General features: G+C 28.9%; 3 protein-coding genes across 5 annotated transcripts; 1 reads left to right on the forward strand and 2 right to left on the reverse strand.

The window, feature by feature from the left end:
• Positions 1–762: 762 nt before the first annotated feature.
• LOC126845602 (dnaJ homolog subfamily B member 6) lies at positions 763–12,676 on the reverse strand. 3 transcript variants are annotated; one of them, XM_050584362.1, is made up of 7 exons: positions 9,436–9,581; positions 3,588–3,696; positions 3,393–3,502; positions 2,970–3,074; positions 1,938–2,150; positions 1,509–1,719; positions 763–1,436 (listed from the first exon to the last, which is right to left on the reverse strand). In XM_050584362.1, the coding sequence occupies exons 2-7, from the start codon at positions 3,653–3,655 to the stop codon at positions 1,334–1,336; spliced, it is 810 nt and encodes a 269-aa protein (XP_050440319.1). In that variant the 5' UTR covers positions 3,656–3,696; positions 9,436–9,581; the 3' UTR covers positions 763–1,333. The 3 variants fall into 3 exon arrangements, with proteins under 3 accessions (XP_050440319.1, XP_050440311.1, XP_050440328.1); XM_050584354.1 differs by lacking the exon at positions 9,436–9,581 and adding an exon at positions 12,498–12,676 and having other exon boundaries at positions 765–1,436; XM_050584371.1 differs by lacking the exons at positions 2,970–3,074; positions 9,436–9,581 and adding an exon at positions 12,498–12,676 and having other exon boundaries at positions 772–1,436.
• A 564-nt stretch (positions 12,677–13,240) lies between these two features.
• On the reverse strand, positions 13,241–15,421 carry LOC126846198 (uncharacterized). Its single transcript, XM_050585445.1, has 6 exons — positions 15,102–15,421; positions 14,570–14,744; positions 14,330–14,373; positions 14,193–14,244; positions 13,491–13,618; positions 13,241–13,384 (listed from the first exon to the last, which is right to left on the reverse strand). Exons 1-6 carry the CDS (start codon positions 15,165–15,167, stop codon positions 13,283–13,285), a joined length of 567 nt encoding a protein of 188 aa, XP_050441402.1. The 5' UTR covers positions 15,168–15,421; the 3' UTR covers positions 13,241–13,282.
• Positions 15,422–15,624: 203 nt separating this feature from the next.
• LOC126840257 (protein daughter of sevenless) lies at positions 15,625–21,491 on the forward strand. The gene is made up of 6 exons (XM_050575889.1): positions 15,625–15,829; positions 16,549–16,677; positions 17,426–17,603; positions 17,686–18,582; positions 18,692–18,849; positions 20,602–21,491. Exons 1-6 carry the CDS (start codon positions 15,737–15,739, stop codon positions 20,929–20,931), a joined length of 1,785 nt encoding a protein of 594 aa, XP_050431846.1. The 5' UTR covers positions 15,625–15,736; the 3' UTR covers positions 20,932–21,491.
• Positions 21,492–21,920: the final 429 nt, after the last annotated feature.

Below are 21,920 nucleotides of genomic sequence, written 5' to 3' on the forward strand. Positions count from 1 at the left end.
TTATATTATATTATAACACTTACACTGCACTAATACTAATTGTTTAACGATACATACAATCAATATTAATTAAAAGCTTTTCAAATGACATTAGGCTCGAACAATTATTTATACAAACAGACAAAAGTAATAATAAGCAGCACACTGTTTTTAAATCTATATATATAAAAACGAATTCTTGTCTATTTGTCCTTTATGCATTAGTACACCATTCATCCGATCGTCCTGAAACTTTGAGAAGTTGTTGAGTACACTCCCGCGAACCTAACTGGCATAGTACTTTTCGAAAATTCCTCCCCTAAGAATGACCTCAAACACGAACTTTGTACTTTAAATAAATTAAATGTTTGTAACCATAGTAACCCAAAATAAACACTTGGTTTGTAACTACGGTACTCGAGCAAATGGTAGGTGATGATTAAAGGAACAGGCCGATTTTATGTACCACGATTCTGGGCAAGCTTTTAACTGTTGGATTAGGATCTGGGACTGAGACTGGGACCCTTGAGTAAGAGGAGGACATAATAACCGAAAAAGTGTCACAAAAATTCTGTCACGCTGTTATCTGATAAAAGATAAGAGATTAAAGATGAGGGGTGGGGATGGGGAATTATTTTGCTCAGCCTTGGCAGACTAAATGTCGGGGAACGCCGGGTCCGGACAGCTTCTATTTAATAAACATTAAACATTAAGAAACACACAGTTTTTAAATATTTAATAAACATTAAACATTTATTCATATTAATATCTCATTAATAATATAAGTACAATGTTGGTGATACACCATATAATACGAAATGAGTTCTCATACAACATACGTAGAAAACACAATAGGAAGATGGTGAAACCCTCTAATATTATTCTAGATGAAAAAAAAAAAAAGAAAAGGCGAGAGAGAAAATAAGTTTATCTTTTTATAACAATTATTATTACAATAAATAGTTGGGTATTTATTTTTATATTTAGTTTTAAATATGATATACCAAAAAAGGTAATTAAGTTAAAATACATATATTTATTTATAATAATAAAATTATGAAAGCGCGTAAAAATAGTGTAAGTCTTATTAATCAGTGGAGCCTGTCGATAGATTATCGTTACGTGCTTTTATGAAAATTAATTTATTTCTTAAAATCAATGTCACAGCTATTTAAAAAAAAAAACCTAGTAGTATTAAATATACTTTATTCATGAATAAAAAAAATTATTTTCTAATAGAATTATTATACAAAAAAAGTTTAATTTATTTTCCCATATTAGAATGGAGAACGTTTATTTTCGCATAAACCTTTTTTATTTTGCAATACAGAATGAGGTGAAAAGAGAGATCGATCTAATGGCCGTATGCAATTGCTTGTGGCACGCCATTAATAGTTTTCGACTTGAGCATATCATTCTCATATGTTTCGACTATTTCTTTGCCTCCTTCTGATATTCTGTAATAGACGTAAATATTGCAAGTTTTAAAGTTATCATTAACTAACTGATTTACATTTTATATTACATACTTTTTAGTAGTAATTTTTTTCCCATTAACAAATCTTGTGGATATCGACGTTCTTTTTATATTACCGCCACTGCCACCACCGCCATTAGCGAATCCCGCATTTGCCATTGAGAACATGTCGTCAAATCCAGAACCGAATCCTCCGCCGAAACCTCCAAATCCAAAAGGATTCATCATCGTCGACATCTCATGATGTCCACTGTACCTTTGGCCTAAAATATGTTTGAAACTATTTAATTATGGAGTGATTAATTACTGACAAAAACATTATGTCTGTAATATATTTATGTGTACATAATTCCACAATTGATTAACACTGAAGTTGCTACATATTACAAAGGTCGCATGGTACTGGCACATTTATTACTTAACCACAAAATATAAAATTTACATAATCTCACTACAATATATATCAATGTCCAATACATACCCGGAAATAGAAGGTCTGTAATATCAGAAGTGTTGAAAAACTCTCTGAAAACGTCTTCCGGATCTCTAAAATTGAAAAATCCAGATCCAAAGTCTTGGCCAAATGGATCGTAGTGATTAGTGTGTCGAGGGCCTCTGCGGCGACCACCATGTCCTGCTCCACCGTTTATCAAACCATCTTTGCCATATTGGTTGTATGCCTTTCGTTTTTTGTCTGTAAATCAGTAATTAAGGCTTAAGAACTAATAATCATTTAAGATCAGAGTTGGCAATAACCCAGGTTTTTTTTTAAGCCCAACCCAGTTAAGTTTCTGAGGTATGCACAAACCCAATAGTTTTGGGTAAAAACCAAACATTCGCTGGGATTAAACAAAAAAAACACTATACAATTTCTTTGGGTTTGGGATTTTTATTGCCAACTTTGCTTAAAGAAAAATGTTGTTATTAGTATGAAAAGAGAAATTAATAGGGTTAAGAGTGGCTTTAGATAGGCGTCAATTCTTCTTGTTAATTTTCCATGCTCCGGCTCTGATAAATTTTATTTGGTGTTTTAGTGAAATGTAAATCAGTAAATATTAAAAACAAGTTTACATAGGCGTGCGCAAGTCTATTAAAAAAATTGTATTTTAAGATAATATTTTTTGAAGAGCCGGTCAATGATTATCTTTTTTAAAACTTTAATAAATACATTAGGATTATTAATTAGTTAGCAACTTGCTATGCAGTCAACGAGTAAATTAAATTAGCAATAGCTCGAATGGGCAGCTTTCTTAGGTACTATTTACACTACCTTAGTGAATATTGAAATACAATATACATTATAATTTTTACATAATGCACGAAATGATTTTAATTGATTGATATAAATTCCAAATGCATAAAACTAAATTTACTTGTTGTAAGCTAAACAAAAAATCCAAGGTACGACCATGACTAGACGGCGCACGCCAATAATGCTAGTTACGGATTATTGTTGTTGTTAAATGATAGTTAATAACTCGACACAAAATAAACTTTAAATTAGGGGTTCTACCGAAATAACGATGAAACGGGCTTTCAAAGAAGTTGTAGAAGAACGGCTTAGGTGATGCAGAAAATTTTCTTTTACGCTGGTCGTCATACAACTTTCTTTTTGTCTCTGTTTGAAGAAAATACAATATTAAGGTATAGCCCCTGCTTAGTATATATATATATATATATATACTAGTATATATATAGTAGTACTACAAGTAGTAGTATATACTACTTAGTATATATATATATAATTTGGTATGCCACTATTTCAGTTTTTAAAATCATTAAATATTCTATTCATTATTATTCTTTGAGAAACAATTAGCTTAATTAGTCATTATATATATATGTTTAGAGTTGTTTAAAACAATTTTTTTCAAGATATTTCTAAGAGTGTAATAGATTTGTACAAATACAGAGATACATCATGTTTTTTCAGTACCGTCAGATAATACTTCGTAAGCTTCAGATATTGTTTTAAACATTCTATTCGCTTGTTCTTGGTTTTCTGGATTCTTGTCCGGATGCCATTTTAATGCCAATTTTCTATACCTGTTAATATAAGTAAATAGTTGTATTTTAATCACCAATCGATGATAGTATATAGGAATAAGTATTAAGTATAAATAATACATACGCTTTTTTAATATCGTTTATGGATGCATTCTGGGTCACTCCCAACACGGAATAGTAATCTCCAGACATACTCTGAAGTATTTTCTGGAACTTAACCTCTTAGCTAGATCCTGGAACACAAATTAAAGAAGAACAAATTAATACAACTTGTGACGGCAACAATTTTTACAAGTTTAATGATATTAAGTGGGATTTTAATTTTTAAACGTATAGTACACATAATCTATAGTGATTATTCTTATTGAACTTTCGATAAAATCATCGTTATCTAGTTATGGTATTTGTGTTAATTTCACAAGATAAAAATGTTATCGATAATCAATCTTCAATTATATTTTCAGTATAATATTATATTCTTATTATGGTTATTACTATACATAGTCATTATCATAGAACAACAAATTTGGCCTTGATGATGCAAATTCTAAAGGCACACTATATTAATTTATTTTTAGAGGTTTTTCCTTTTCCTGATCACGGAGCGGTATATTAATAGAGTACGACAAACTATTTGTATGGAGAACACATGCCAACTGTTCCGGCAAACGAAACAGATAGCAATCCACACAACTAGCAGTACTTCCATTTTTATGTATTTTTTAAATTTAATTTTGATAATGATATTTTAAATAAACAGACTATGTAGCGATAACTTGAGGTCAAAATAACTATTTAATTTGCATTAATAACTAAACAAAATAAAATACTCAACAGAGAAGAAATACAAAAAACAGATATTTTTATGTGCAACATATTATTAAACCCTCAAAGTATTTAAAATATATTTTATTAAATTATGTTATTTGTAATTTTATAGATTTACAAATATATTAACATAATAAATAAATAAAAGTATTTAAAATAAAATTGGTTATATTTTAATTATTCAAATGTTATTTGAAAACTATCAAATGAAGGGCAGCGGGGAAAAAAGATGAATGTCAATTTTTTAACATTCTGAGAAAACCATGTTTTTAATTTCAAAACGTAATAACCTATTTTTTTCCTTGGTTCGAGATTATAAAAGATACAATACATCAATACAAATAATTTGATACCAAAATCTCATTTTCAAAAAAAATTGACATTGATATTTTTCCCCGCAGCCCTTCAAAAAGTAAATTATTTGAAATACATTTTTTTTTTTAAGTTTTAATTAATATCTTATTCGATTTGTTTTAGCTGTTATTTAAATCAATTTTGCCTAATTCTAATTAAAAATTTGTTTTCGCTATGAGGAAAACTTAAACTACTTATAAACAAAATTGTGTGCAAAATTGTCTATCATTATGTTAATTCATAGTTCGGCGACAACTAGGCCAACACTCGATGGTAGGGGCACCTTAGGAACACCCGCATTAATAAACTATAAATTAAACGAATCTACAAAAGTCTATTAGTCATATTATAACCCATTATGGCGTGTGGCGATGAGTAATGTATAATGCAGATATAGCATGCAAGATGTTTATTATAGTACACTTAAAATCTATTAAGTACTCACTCATAATAAGTAGTCTAACGATTAGCTTAAATGTTTGGGAGTTATTTAAGTTTTTTTTTTTATGAAACTGTTAACCACTGTTTATTATTATTTTATTAAAAGACACTAGCATTATTTTTATATTTCATGGGAAATTTTGTTGGAGAAATTATTATTATTTTTTTACATTATAATATTTAATATTAATATTAGTATTGTTTTTATTTAAAGTGAATTTCCCACAGTAGTTTCCAATGCACAGAAAATATATTAACATATTATTGACCTTGGCCTTCATTTTTTTTAAAATTCTATTGTATTGATGTATAGAAGGACGCCTAAGGTTCGGACTCGCTTTAAATAGCGACGGGGTGGCTTACAGCAACGTATACGGATTGTAAAGAATAATAGCAACTGTACAAAAGCTGAGAGACAATAATTGTTTAATTATTAAACATTAATGACATCAAAGACCAATAAATTGATATGGTAATGAAAACGTCTTCAATACACAGACCAACGCTCTTCCCGGACTCCAAAATTAGTTACACGTTTAATACAGAATATTATAGTGCTAATATCGTTATTATACACATGATGATACAGGCAATACGGCAATAAAATAACAATAATTATAAATGTGTTGAAGATTTACTTTTGAGTACTAACTACCGCTGTTTTTACTATATAGCTGTATTTTGTGGAAGAATGGTCGTCTTGGTACCATTTTGAATTTCCCGTGTGAAAAAAGACATGTTTATTTTTAAAATATATTAAACGACCAAAAATAATTGTAAAAAAAAAACCATAAAAACTGACTGAGAACCGTAACTGGTTTTAACGGATAAAATATACAATAATAATTTTATGTTAATATGTAACAAGAACCACCAACGTAATAAAAAAATCTTTTTAAAAAATGGTTTTTAAGTTATTCAGCAAAAAATAAAAACTAGTCTGACGAGCTACCTAATGGTTTGTAAAAATGTAATAAACCTAAATAGACAAAATATTTAATACCTATTGGTTGACATTTAATTAGCCACCGCAATACTGGTGCACGTCAATCGCGCGATTGCTGTGACAATCTTGGATTTTTTTAACCGTATAAATTTACTGGTATATAAAAAAAAACTACATAGGCTGCATAACGGGACAAACGTATTATGAAATAATAATGCAAACCGTCACGACTCTACGTTATACCTAACCAAATTCTTTTGTGAAAAAAAAAAGTATAAAAAATGTTAGATTATACAGAAATATGTCGGTTTCCTTGACGACTCAAAGTCATATTTATATAGATTACACGACAATCGATAACCATATTTTGATTTAGGTTAAAATATATCCACGAGTACGCAAATCGGCAAATATAATATTATAGACTATAGTAGTGTGAAAAATGTTATTAATCTTGACATTGTAACAGAAGGAAAACCCATTCGTCTTGTTTATGTTCTCCGTAAAAGGAATTTGTGTCGTTTAATTCGCGTATTTCAAAAATTATTCTTCGTTCCAGCATACATCAAAAATAGGTCTAGCATTATTTGTCCATCCCAGAAAAAAAATAAACAATAACAATTGCGTAGTTAGGAACACAATCTGGTCAATTATTTTATCGTTTTTACCCTAAAGCTTTTTTTGAGCACAAAATGTAAACATTTATGCCCAACTGTCATCACTTAAGTTATCGCATTTAATATTAGGTCACAACAGTTGTGATGGGAAAGGCACATTTACACGTCACTAATTTTATGAGTTCGTATACTCAAAAATCTTAAATTTGTTAAACATTCAAATTTGTGATTATATAAAACCTATTAATTTAGAGATACGTCTAATTGACGTCTTGAAGTTCAGTTGTTTTGACTTCCACTTCTTCTTTCCTTCCAAACGGCCAAGACACTTGCACGTTTATTATAATGGTTTGTAAGTATTATTATTACTCCACGACTTTTTAGAGACATAATATTTTACAATAAATACTATAGGGTATATCGTAAAAATGTAATAAAAAATAAAATAAAGTCAATTGCACAATGTGTTAAGTAATAATTAATTATGGTATTTTTATATTGAGACATTTGAACACAGCTGATTATTTCAATCGCTGTTGCTTGTTGAACCAATTGAATTTAAATGTGTTCAAACTACAAAGACCAGATGGTGCACACATTTTGCACTTGACTCGATTTTATTTTAAATTTCAATTGTATTCCTTGATTTCTAGCGTCTTCAAATACAACAAAATGTAATACTAGACCATATTTAACATTTATTAGTATATAATACCTAATAAGAAAATGTAATTTAATTTGTTCCAACACCTACTCGATTCTTGAAGAACTATTTTAAGAAAATGTTTCTTAATTCTTTAAAACTGACAACTGATCCGTATTTCATTCTGATAAAACAGGTCAGACATTTTGGCGCTAGACAGAGCAGAATAACGACGCAAACAAACCATTTGTCGCTTATTGACGAGTAATAATCCAGTCGAGTACGTAGCGCTCACGCCAGAGTACTTTAGTAAAGTTCTTAGAAATATAATGAAAACTGGTAGAACGTGCGACGCTATGCAGACTCAACATTGGTGTAAACAAGAAAATTTGCAGTATATTCATTGTTTTTTGTTCAACAACATTTGTGATTCGTTTATTTTTCTCGTTCCAAAATACATTCGTTCAAACAATAAAAATTGAAATAAAATCACAACAAAAACAAAACAGACACCATCGATTTTATAGTCTATTGTTACTAGGGTTTTAAGTGACTGTGGCTAATTTGCGTGCAAAAAAGGTATTGTAAGTATTAAATTCGAGTACACTTTTTAACTATACTCGTTTACCTCTATTGAATGCGATTTAGATCCCTCCTCAGTCCCCTCGTCTTTATAAATGAAAGAGCTCAACCAAATGTGTCATAAAAAAATAAACTAAACGCCAACATCTTCCTGGCAATCGGCATAGAAATGTTATGAGAAAACCAACTATTAGAAAAGTATAATATTGGAAGAAGTAAAAAACGTTTTCATAGAAAACATAGTCCAACCGATCACTATTTTCATATTTCTTTTTAGGTCAACCAACATAGAATACGTTGTCGCCTCCGTTCTCTCAATAGAAACCACACACTCGACAATGCGCACGTACACGGTGTACCAGCTGTCAGCTAATTTGTACTACAAAAAAAAAAAAAACAGAACTCAGTATATAGGATTATATTATTTTATACAAAAGTTGTACACGCACCGATGGCAACCGGCCACGAGGTATTCGGTGTAGACAATGGATATGTGTGTGCGTACGAGATTCTTTCTTTGAGATTTAAAAAGATCCAGCCGCGGCTAAAGAGCATTTTTCCAGACGACAAGTAATATTACAAACCACACACACACACACAAACGGAAACTTAGTAGGTGTCGATGTTGGACAATGACCTTGCCGGTCGCTTTCCCGTGTATGTAACACAAATCGGTCGCTATGAATCATCATAATATTAGTATATATTTTCTGCTGTACTGTAACCCACTTGGTTTGTGGCTACCGGCGACGGTGATAGGTAAACTGTACAGACTGCGTAGTCTCCGTAGTGTATGTATAAATAATATATATTTGTTATTCAATGGCTATGACGAAACCGTGCAATATTCTATCCTTGTCGCTGCATTTTGAAAACGTGTTGTACAAGATGAGGAAAGGAAGGGGAGAGAAAAAGAAAAACGCCACGTTAATTTATTATCCCGGTGAAATTTTTATGTTCACCTCTCTTTTTCCCTCCCGAAACAACAAAATAGAAAACCATAAGACTGCTTTCATCCGCACCGATCGTACTAATTTGACGATACAATAATAATTATATTTTTTAATGGACCTAAGTAGGGGCTTTCACCGTAATCACCTTGTATGGACATGATTTTAAACGCGCTACCAGAAGTTTCATCGACCATATAATTTACCGTGTACAATACGACACTAATTAACAAGACTGAGTGAGAAAATGACACGTCGAGGTGTTTAGTATACAAAATATATTACATAGGTGGCCCTGTCGCACAACCCGTACGATTCAGCTGTTGTTGGTTTTATGGTTAAGCCGGGGGGCAAGGGAAATGGAAGAACAATAAACCCGCCGACTAAGGACGACCACCTACATGGGTCTATGTGTGTGTATATGAGTAAAAATTCATTGGTCTGTGCATACAGGCGGTCTTACACAACACCTTAAGCGAGCCTCAAATCTCAAACACGATAATAATAAAACATAAATCGATAATTCTCATTACGGAATATTAAACCATAATAAAAATGTAATGTAATATAAGCGGCGATTTCGAGAAAAACGAAAATTATCAGATATTTACTTAAATAAAAAAGTGGTTCGCTGCTGCAGTGACCGGCGGCAACACAATGAGCATGCCAAACGTCAATCAATCAATAATGCTGGTCAGCTGCTGCTGATGGGCACACGTCTAAGATGTATACACGTTAAATGCCGTTAACGCCCGAAGACCGAAGACGACGTCAATGCATGCTGTATATAACAACGGGACGGCTGCGCGCCCAAACGTCTAACAGAAATAATAGTAATATAAAAGAAAACTAGTGTATAAAAAGATTGAACGAGACACGATGACGTGTGACAAATCTATAACATACAAACTTTGGCGCGCAACCGCAGGTACTAATGTGTGCACCATATATATATATATATATATATATATATATATATATATATATATAGCAGTGTTGTAGATTTTTCTCGCGGTAAAGGTGTTTTTTTAGACAAATTTTCAGTAAAATAGCAAACTTGTAAATCGACAAGAGAAAGTTAACTCATGGTATCAATTAATGTGTGCAAGAGAGCACTGAACAATCCAAACTAAATTTTCGGATATCTGATTGAATTATGAATCTATTTGTAAACTATATTTAGATTGCTTAGCGCTTTCTATGGTCAACAGAAAAACTTCACCGTTCGGATTGAACGAAAATATTGTTGCAATCCAATTTAGTTATTTGCTAAAAAAATGGTTTGGTCGCGTATATTAATCATCAATTTTTCTGAATTTAGTTACATTGCAGGGGTGGTCTCTAATGAAATATTGTCACAGCCGGCAGTCCTTATTAGTGGAGATTTTCTGTGAGGGCTTTAAATGGATTTTCGTAACTGTAATTGTAACAAAGGGGTACGACAGCCGAAATTCAGAAGAACAAAATGTAAACACGTAAAATAGTATTACTGCACGAGTCATTTGCTTTTGCACGAAACCAATATAAACGATTATTATTAAAGTCGATTATTCAACCAACTAAAGGTTAAATACTCCGCAATAGTGTATACACATTATACTACGCTATAAAAAGGTTTGTACAGATAAAAATATATCGTTCGTTTTTATGGTGATCACGATCCAACAACTCGATGTAAATATAATGAAATTTATACATAAAACGCTGGTAATTTCGACAATCGTTCGTTTACTTTCAAAAACATATTTCCTACACACGCGTACGCGGAAACATAGCCTTCAACTTGCTACTTATGGTCAACATATTTTATTCTTTGAAGCATTTAAATAAAGTGTGTTTTCAATTATTATTAAAATTGAAAAGAACACTACATGACGATCAATTTATTAGGCATTTCCTTGTAGGCAGCCGCAGTCGATGTGGTTAGACCACAACAATGAACAAATTATGCGAAAATAATTGTAATATCAACGCGAAATTATTAGGTACTGGTTGACGACGATGATGATAACATTATGCTTGAGCTTTATATGGATCTAAAGAGTAATTTATTTTATACGAAATTTTCATATGGGTACACTACACGCGTTTAACCTTGGACGGTTATTAAACGGTTGAATTCGCGTTGCAGTTTGTACAATCGCCACTTAATATTCTGCTTAATTATCACTCAATATATATTTTTTGAACCCGAATTTTTTTTTTTTTGAAACTCGAATACACTGTAAAAAAAAATATTATTATCTTACACTACATATTGCGTTTTACACGTTTTTTTTTACTTCTAAATTTAAATTCCAAATAATCTGTCATCACTCAACACACGATCTATTGTTCAAACCGACGTATTTTGTAGAGCGTGAACATTCACAAGAAGAATTATTTTGTTTAAAACGTAGGACGAATACATAGCTATATTTAACCTGCCACTGTTAATCAGTTTTTTTTTTATTTCACAAAAATCTTAACGGAAAATATTATTATTTTACTTACTATTAAATTAGTTTGATGTACCTAATGAAGGGAATAATTGTATTTCCTACAATTTAAAAATAAATATTTAGGTAGGTATCAACAATCCAACTACAGATACATATTATAATCTTTAAAAATAGTATGGGAATTAAACAAGAAATGCAATAAAAGTTTAAGCATAATAAAATGGTTAACAAACCAATAATAATAGATAGCACATTGAAGGATTCAATATTATCATTAATTTAAAGCTTGCGTGCAGTATGCATCATTTTAATTATAACAAAGCCTATCTTAGATAGACCCTGAGTAAATTGGCAAAATGTATAAGATAGACTGTGTATTTATATTTTATTAAATAGTGTTAAACAAAATTATAAGTCTTGCGATTCCATCTTAGACATGTTTCACAGTAATATATTTTATATAATGAATTTCAACTCTAATATCACAGCAAATAAATAATCTATATGTTCAATGGCAAGTTTAACAACATTTAATTCATCTAGTCAAAATTAAAATTAATATATAAATTAACACTATTAAAACTATGTCCAAATTAAAAATGTTTATATCAAAACAAATGAATGCAATTTATAAAAATACTATAACACTAACAAATGTATTTTACACTTATGGCTAAAATAAAGTTATGTTTTATGTTGATATATTCATTTTATGCTGTAATTAATTTGTTAAAGCTACAAGCTACAATATTTTTTTAGGTTGCCTCCTAACATTAAATTTATAATATTTTATTGAAAAACAAAATAATAATTACTAATACAAATTCAGTTTCTACGAACACTTACAATAATATATTAATGCAAAACATATGAAATGTTTAATTAAAGGTTTAAAATATGTAGGTAATGATTGGTGTTATACCCGATTGAATTCCAATTTTAAACGCCCTTGCTAGTTGACAGTAAAACTAACATACTACATATTATTAACACACATCACTAACACCAAACACATACACGACTACACTATATAAAAAAAATTCAAGAAGACCCACAATGCACAACACAAACCCTTATTAAACAAATAAGCGTGTTCGCTACTAAATTAAATGTGTATGGTAATATGTACACGACTAAAAATAATAATATAATACATGTACACCTAGGTAGGAATATATTAAGTATAATATTTTATCCCTACATACAATTTGTATATTAACATTACCACTTACCTTATGATTCTCTGTTGTGTTCTCGAACCGAATAACAATCACCAGACTAAATTTTAAGCGCTAAGTTCAACAATCGAATTTTTAAACAAAAAACTAATGTTGAATACGTAATAATATTAATTATTGTTAAATTCGATTGTTTAATATTCCCTTCTTGTTGCCCCGAGATAATGAACTCGTCTCCGATAGCGAGCACAATAAAACATATGGTTCACAGCATTTCGCAAGTGATGTCTGGTTGATACCACGTGGTTTCGTACCAAAGAAGTTGTATAAAATATTTTCCCTCGCTTCAGCATTAATATTTAAACACGCAATGAGTTGACATTATTTGCTATGCATTATGTAAATATTAAAAAAAAAAACAAAATTAATGCATTTACATAAAATAAAACAACACAATTAACCTATCGATTAAAATTAAAAAAAAAACAAAAGTATTTAATTACACATAGATGTATGTATAATATTTAAAAATGTATTACGCAAATCTGAATCCACGTGCACCTGATTATAGTTTCGAAACTATTGATTAAATATGCTTAAATTAAAACACACTTGAAACATACCTAATACATAAATAATTTATTTTATAAATAGTAATGTCCATATAACACTATTACATTTAAGGTATTTTGTCAGTATAACATTTTATGATAAAGGTTATTAAAAATAAAAATACATTTAAGGTGTTATTAATTATATAAATCAAATATTTTTTAAAGAAAAATAACATGGCCTCGACTTTTTAAAATGTATCTACAATAGTAATGAATATCTATACATTAAGAGATATAATTATATGCTTTTAATTGTCTTTCCATCAAAATATGTTCAATCTTCAGTTTTTTAATAGCACTTTGATATTCATTTGTCATTTTTTTTAACTAAAGGTTAAATGCAAAACGAATTAAACATTTCTTATAAACAGCAGTAATAATATATAGTACTAAAATATAAAAATTTACATTTAATGAGACCATTAAAATTTACCTTTTTTGACTGTATTTCATGCAGTTGAGTTCTGATTATCTGTTCATTTTTTATTTCGTCATCAATTTCAGAAAGATTAACAAGGAAAAATTCTGAAACTTCATCCAATTTTCTTTTCAATGTATCCTCTAAACAAAAATATTGTTGAATTGTAATTTTAAACCCAATAATAGCATTAAACAATAGCAGATTTAGTTTGCAGTCGAGTCAATGCATTTAAATAGTGTACAGAGAACTTAACCTAATCTATCAACTAAAGAGAGAAAAAAACAACTATTTATTGGTGAAATAAAAAGGTAAGCTGTTTTTATTTGAATTACATTATTATATGGTATTTTGCATTAAAAAAAAAAAAATAATAAAGAATGGTGTAGAATTGATTTTTGTATTAAATTAAAAAAGGTGTCACCTTTCCACATTTCTTGCCACAATTGATAGTGTCATAATTATAAGTTGAAAAATTACTTATTTATTTTTAGGGGTTTTTTTTTTAATTTTGTAAAATGAAGGTTACATTTTTTAACTATTGACCTTATAAAGTACCTTTTAGGTGCAATTAATGATTTATTTACATGTTACGTGTAGAAACTAGGCAGCTTATGTAAGTCCAGACACAAACTATTTTATTTTTTAAAAACCGTCATTGTAAAACATTGAAGAAAAGATTAAGTTTTATTATAAATAAAATAATTTTCGCTTTACCTTCTAGGTCTAATACTTCTTCTAAAGTATGCTGACTTAATAACCATTTGCGCTAAAATATAATATTTCATAAGCAATTAAATAGATTATATTAATATTCTAGTAAAATACTTGTTAATGAAGTAGTTATAACTTACTTGATTCAATGTATCCAAATGAACTTTCAAAAAAATATAATATTCTAAACATAAGCATATTTGAACATGTTAATGATACATACAAATAATTTTTTTTTTATAAATTAATAAAATATTCATTCCCTGTTATAGTTGTCATCATATAAGTATATATGTTTTATTTTTACATTAAAAAAATTTGCAGAAACCAAAAAATAAACTATACAATTAAAAAACAACCAATAAAACCTTTATACATACTTATATTATCATTCATTGAGCTTATTAAATCAGTGTCTGGCATATTTAATTTATCCAACTGCATTTGTTTTTCGTATAATTTGTTCAATTCTATTCTTAATTGCTGTAACTTTTGTTTCTTGTTTTGCACATTATAACTAGATATGTCTGAACTTTTAATTATATCTTTTCTGAACTGTTAACGTACAGTAAAGAACATTATTTTGATTTGTATGATACATATAAAACATCAATTGTTATTAATTGTTTTCTTTACATTAATGTGTCTATATAAGAATTTTATTTTTTTACCCAATTTATTTATTATTATTATTCATTTATGTTTTGTTTAATTAAATATATAGAAGTTATCCAAGCAAATTTTTATTGGTGGATATAGAAAAACTGTATGAGTTTAATTTATGTAAACTATACATTATCAATTTCGAAAATTCTTAAAATATTGACATATTAACAAATGGAAATACAGTTTTTTTGTAGTAACTTATTATGTGAGTAAACGCATCAAAGAAGTTAACATTTTTTTAATTACCTCATAAAATGCAATAAATCTCTGTTCAATTTCTAAAGCCGATTCCAAAATTTTGTCATTTTCCATTTTACTATAGATCGAAAGTTTGGAACTCTGACTTAAGTATATGTACTTCAGAAACCACAGCAAATAATGTTAATGTTATTAAAAAAAATTAGAAAAATATTTTATTTTATTTTACGAATTGTAGTTATTTAATGATACAATACAATACCAAAATATCATTACAAGATAATAAATAGTTTAGACTAGAGAAATGAGAATTGTCAAGAAATTATTTCTTGTTGAGGGATTCTCATCCCTTGACTCTTATTATTTGTTAAGCCATAAGCCATAGATATTATGTATAGTGTATAGACTAAACAGTATATGCTATGAATACACCATCAGCGCAATGTCACCAACCTTAAACTATTGTTATCTCTAGTCAGCTGACTCGTCTACACTGTAGTTCACTACTTGTTCAAGACCAACACTAACATTGATACCGTCAGAAATTTCCTAGAAGTGTTTTTTTTCTTTATTATTATTTTAATATAATTATAATTTTTTTTTTTTTTTGGAATTTGCGTTCTCTGCGTGAAAATCCAGTTGTGAATAACGAATGTAACTAAACTTTAGTGGTCTGTTCGACCATGTCTTCCGAAAACCTAGAAATCGTACACGAAGGATGGCTAACGAAATCACCTCCTGCCAAAAGGGTACTTAAAGCAGTCAGTGTGAAATTGGTGAGTGTTTTCTACTAATGTTTGGTAAATAATATTTGTCTATTGTGTTAATAAAATAAAATTTATTCATAGTAAATTATTTTCCGCTACAGTTGTCTTTTTTTACAATTTTAAAGTCTTAATGATTCGCGAGAACATTGTAGATATTTTGTTGTATATAAATGTATAAACCTTTGTAAAACTAATCAAAACTTTTGAATAAGTACTACCTATTAACAATTACCAACGTTTAAAAAAAAAAAATTCTGTAAACTGAAGCAAATTGTTGTTGAGTGTGAACAACTCACATACTTGTTGAGTATTAACAACTTGCGTACTTGTCAAGTGTAAAACTTAAATTTTTGTAACTAAAATAAAGTATAAATACATTTTTAAAATTCATATCTCGACTTTTTGGGTGTGGACAATTTAGTTTTCATATTTGTTTCCTTTGTACTTGACATTTTGAGTAGTTTCATATTTTACATTTCCATTTAGATATCAATTAAAATATTTGTATAATTATGAGATAATATTAGTGGTGAAGTTTGATTGGTAAAATTTTTATCGTGAAGAATAATATCAGTTATCAAATTGTATTAACATTAGTTAGGTAAATGTGAATGATTGTGTATGCATATGTAACTATAGTTTACATTTGCTATATTATACCTAAAAGTATAATCATTTTGTTAAGATTACAGTTTCTATAACTCTAATGTATATTTTTTGTGTTTTAGAAATGGCGTAGAAGATGGTTTGTACTTCGTCACTCTGGTGAATTACCTGGACAATATTTTCTTGCATATTACACGGATAAAAGTCGCAGAAAAATGAAAGGACGAATAGATTTGGATCAGTGTGAACAAGTATATATTGTTGTTTATTTTATGAATTCTTATGGATACAAATTTTAGTTACATACTTTTGCAATATTGTCGTCAGTAGACGGATGAGTATGATGTACAAAAATAAGTCTAAATTTGTATTTGGCTCGTTAGTAGTCAAAGACAGGAAATTCCGCTCACAATCCCCTTAATATAGAAAATAACTTTAAATATAAGTATTAACTATCAATATTGCTATTAAACGTACAATTAGAAGATCAAACCAAAATATATTATTGTCAATTGCACAGGCCGCATCTTATTTTCTGCACAAATAGCTTCTCTTATTACATGCAGTGTAGCGTTATTTATTAACAAAAGTTGTTACACAAATCTAACAGTGTTAAAAAAAATATATAACATATGTTGGTGTATAATTCAACAATTTTACATAAAAAATTAAATAACTCTAATTTTGGTTATTTTCAAAATATTGGTATTAAATTAAAAGTTAACAATTTTCCTACATAATAACCAAATAATAATGTATAACCTTACATTAAATGTTAATATCATAATTTGATATTATTAACTAAAATAATAATTAATTTTAATTGCTTTTTTTCTCAAAACACTTATGTTTGAATTATCTAGTATTCTTTTATACGACAGAAGAATTTTAATTGTATATTATTTTTATCTAAAAACACAAAATAAAATGAACATAGGTGATTTTTAAGGAAAAAAATTTATTTTTCTCATTACATGTTTAACCTATAATTTATTTTAGGTTGATGCTGGGTTAAGGTTTGAGGATCGTAAATCTAAATACCATTACATGTTTGATATAAAAACGCCAAAAAGGACGTATTATTTAGCCGCCGAGTCTGAAGATGATATGAACAAATGGGTGGATTTTGTGTGTCACGTCTGTGGACTAAAACCATTTACAGTTGACGAGAATGCAGGTATATGTAACACTGTTATCAAAGTTTAACTCTTCAATTGTATAATTGAATCACAATAACCAATTTTAATAATTACTTTTAGATTTTGAGTGTTCTGTCAGTAGCGTTTGTAGACCGTTCCCTTTGAGTGTTGAGGAACAAGACGAAGAGCATTCCTCGCCCGATTCACCCACTAGCACATCATCGAGCCATTATATTCCCATAAGTGAATGTATTTCTGGAAAACCCCTTCTACCAATTCTCCCTCGTACCACTTTAGAAGAGTCTTATGACCTGCCACGTCGCATAAGACCTACTCCTCGCTTTTCAGAATCACCTCCGCCAAGTCCCGGATCAGAATCGGTTTTTACAGACGATGAATCTATTAGCGGGTGTACTATAATTCGCCCTTCAGTTAACTGGCAAACTTTCCCACGCTTATCTCAAAACTCACCAGACTTGCCAATTGCAGCTAATCGAAGGTTTACTAAAGTAATACCAGAAGGACAACTTGCCGCACCTCCGAGACCACCAAAACCGTCTCACTTGTTAGAAACATCGACCAAAACTGATAAATCTATCGAACCAATGGCGAGTGACGAGACTTACGACTTTCCTAGGTCTCATCAGATGACTCCACCACAAGCACAACCTAGAACTCATCGCAGACATTGCTACACCAATGCAGCACCGGGTCAAGTATCTGGTAATATATTTACGTATGATTTTGTTGAAGAAGACTGTGGGACAAAAATTGAAGAAGGAAAAACCGTGGAGTCTGAATCTCCGAGCTCAATTAATTCACCATCTGCAATTGCCAACATAAGTTCGGCTTCATTAGTCGAAACGCCACCTGCTGTAAATCGTCAGTTGAAACCGGGTAGAAAATTTTCTGATACATCAGCCGAACTTTCACCGTTGACTCCTTTGGCAAATCCACCTATTGTTAACCGAAGGCTGAAACCCACCCAAATAAGAAAATCAACAGATATGCACTACGGTAAGTGTATACCGTTTTTTAGTTAAATAATATATCAACATAATCAAAGATACATTTTATATTTCATAATAACCTTTGGACTTTTATTAAAATATGAAACATCATTTAGACACAGCGAGTTCTCTTAAACTGGCTGCACCACCGACTGGAAGTTTGAGTCGTCAGAAGTTACGAAAGGGACCCAACACTGTTCCTACAAATTTTGAACCTCTCAGTCGAATTCATAGAAGACATTCGGCATCTGATGATCGACTAGCATCAGATAAGGTGATTATTTGTTAATCTTAAATTTTTAACTTGAAAGTATAGAGTAATTAGTGTTAATATATATTTATGTTTTAGAGTGGCCTTTATTTTTCAATTTTTTTTCAGTCTTACCCGTTAAGTGGTTTTACTATGCATAGAAATAATTTGTACAAAATTTAAGAACAATTAATTAAGTTTAACCTGTGCCCCCCTAGCCCTTTACATTCCACAACACGTTTTTGTTCAAGTAATCATGTTTTTTTTAGTATTTTGTTTGTTTCGTTATAATCGCTTTTTTTAAAAACATAAATACAATATTATTTATAGAAAATTAAATTTATAACAACTTTTGTTCTATACATTTATTTGATAAATATAATATTTCCTTAACTTATACTTATTGATTATAATGCACTAGATGCCTTATGCCTTTCAATAGTCACATTTATGAAATTATACTTAGAGGTACATTTGAAGTTAACTGAGTTATGTCTGGTCGTGGAAAATTTATTTTCAAAATTTGGTTATTATTTGATTAGGCGTATTTTTTATGCAGAAAAAATAAATAGCCTTTTACTTTCAACATGAACATAGAAAATTCATGTATTTTCATGGGAGCTAAAGCATGACCATGTTCGTTGGATGTCCAAAGCCATATATATTGAATATATATTCATGAAACATATTTAATATTTATCTTTCTTAAGCAATTTAAAAACTAAAAAAAAACAAGGGAACTTAATTTGTTTTAGTTTGTTTGTTTATTAAAGCAGATTCTTTATCTCTATTTGAAGGTTCATAGTTTTTTAAAAGTCTCATCGATTATAAAAAAAATAAGATAAAATAGGCATTTGCCAACCAACTATTAAAAAGCCTTGAAAAGAAACTTAAAAAGCAATTGGTGCACAAAAACATGCTTTAATAAACAAACAAATTAGAAGTACAGACCAGACGTAACTAGAAAGTTTGCTTTAAATGTACTTCTAAGTATAATTTCATAAATGTGACACCTGCAAAGCATAATATCACGTTCTAATGCTTTAAAATGAATAAGCTCAGAAAAAATTATGTTTATCAAATAAATGTATAGAACAAAAGTTGTTAATAAATTAAATTCTTTATAAATAATATTTTTACATGTTTTTATACAAGACAGTTATAGTGAAATATTAACCAATAACTAAAAAAAAAAAAAAATATGGTTTTTGAACAAATACGCGTTCTAGAACTTAAATGGTTGGCAAGCATGAGTTAATCTTAACCACACGACATTAAATTGTTTTTACTTTATTTTTATACATATTGGAACTACTTAAGAAGGTAAGTGAAAAAAGAACACCCATATGAATAAGGCCCACCCTAATATGTTTATTAACAGTGTTTAAAATGTTTACTAAAAACATCTACTCGTTCGCGCTCACGTTCATTGCCAAAATAAACGAATACATTTGGAACATTGTTTCAAAAATATTAAAAATAATATGCAACTATATGAGACAATATTTTAATAAAACTTTTAGTATATTAATTTAATCCTAAACATATATTTTTTTTAAATGTTTACAAAACATCTTAACAAAATATACATTTTTTTCGTAGAGAATGTTAAATAAATGTGTCAAATTTGTTCACGTTTGACAACAAAATGAACACATCTTTATATTTTGCTTAGGAATGAGTTCAGTGAAAAAAATGTATTATATAAATATTTTTATTTTTTAACATATTCTTTTAAGCATTATATTATTAATATCATATATTTTTTATTCAAAGGTAACGTCATATCAGATAAATAAGATATCACCAAATTCACGTTATCTTGCTGAAGCAAGTCGCTTCAACGACATCCAATACTTAGATCTTGAATTTGAATCGTGTGATAAACCATACTCCGCGGGTAATAGATCAGTTGCTAAAACCACAACAAAAAAGAAAACTTGTAATGTCGGAGGTCATTTTACGTTGGTTTCCATGCACGACTATTCAATGATTGACGGCGCATATCCTTACAAGACTGTAGATTTTTTGAAAACGGCGGCTTTGTCCATGAGCAGAAAACGAGCAGAACAAGAAAGACGACTTGGGCAGAACATGGTAAATTAGGTAAAAAAAATCAATAGTGAATAAAAAAAGGTGCTCAATTGAAAAATAACAACCATATGTTGGTACCTATTGAATAAGTAAATATTTTAAGAAAAGCATTAGTAATAATTAACTGAATTGGTGATCTGTGTTGCCATTAACAATAACATATCTTATAGGTCAATTAGAGCATTTTTTTATTAACTCGCAAAATTAAGGGCTTTCATGTTGAAATAAAAAATATTTAGGTGCGACACTGTTTCTTAAAGACTAACGAAATAAACAATAATAAAAAATTACCTCAATTGCCATGTTGTTGAACAACTTAATTGTTATGATATTTTATTTTTTGCCACAAATAAAAAATATATGTATATATTATATAGGATTATTTTTTTTTGTTTTGCAGTTAAAATTTAATTTATAGCTACGACAACTTTTTCTATTTTTCCATTTTTATTTAGTAGTAATAAAATTAATTATTCATTACTTTTTTTTAAGTAAATACTGTATAAAATAATTTTTTTGTTTCTACTTGTTACTGTATATTATTTTGTTATCGACAACCATTAAGTATAAATATTATATTTTATAACAATAAAATATTACTTTAGTTGATTTGATAATAACATTAACAATTTATATATACACACTAAAAACAATAATTTGGTTAATATGAATTATTTCTTACAGAAAAAAATATTTAAAAACAGTTTTTTTACATATGTATTCAGATTTATTTGAGTTTTTTTTAGTATTTACAATACTAATGTTTAATATAATTTAATTATTAAGTTAAAAGTTTGTGATAAAATTAATTAAATTATACATATCCATAGAAAAAAAAACACTTGAAACATTTGTGCCTTTAAATATTGTCTATTTTCCATTGACACTCAAAAGACATTTTTAATAAACATGTATATGTCATTTATTGAATAGTTTGATTATAAATATTAAAATTAAGTAAGATATTGTCTTGTTATGTGTTGATTTCATTGATTATCAAA

Source organism: Adelges cooleyi, unplaced genomic scaffold (genome assembly GCF_023614345.1).
Source record: "Adelges cooleyi isolate 19-005CV unplaced genomic scaffold, UGA_ACOO_1.1 ACOO_flye_CR_arks_rails_tigmint_CR_PRNA_108, whole genome shotgun sequence".
NCBI lineage: Eukaryota > Metazoa > Arthropoda > Insecta > Hemiptera > Adelgidae > Adelges > Adelges cooleyi.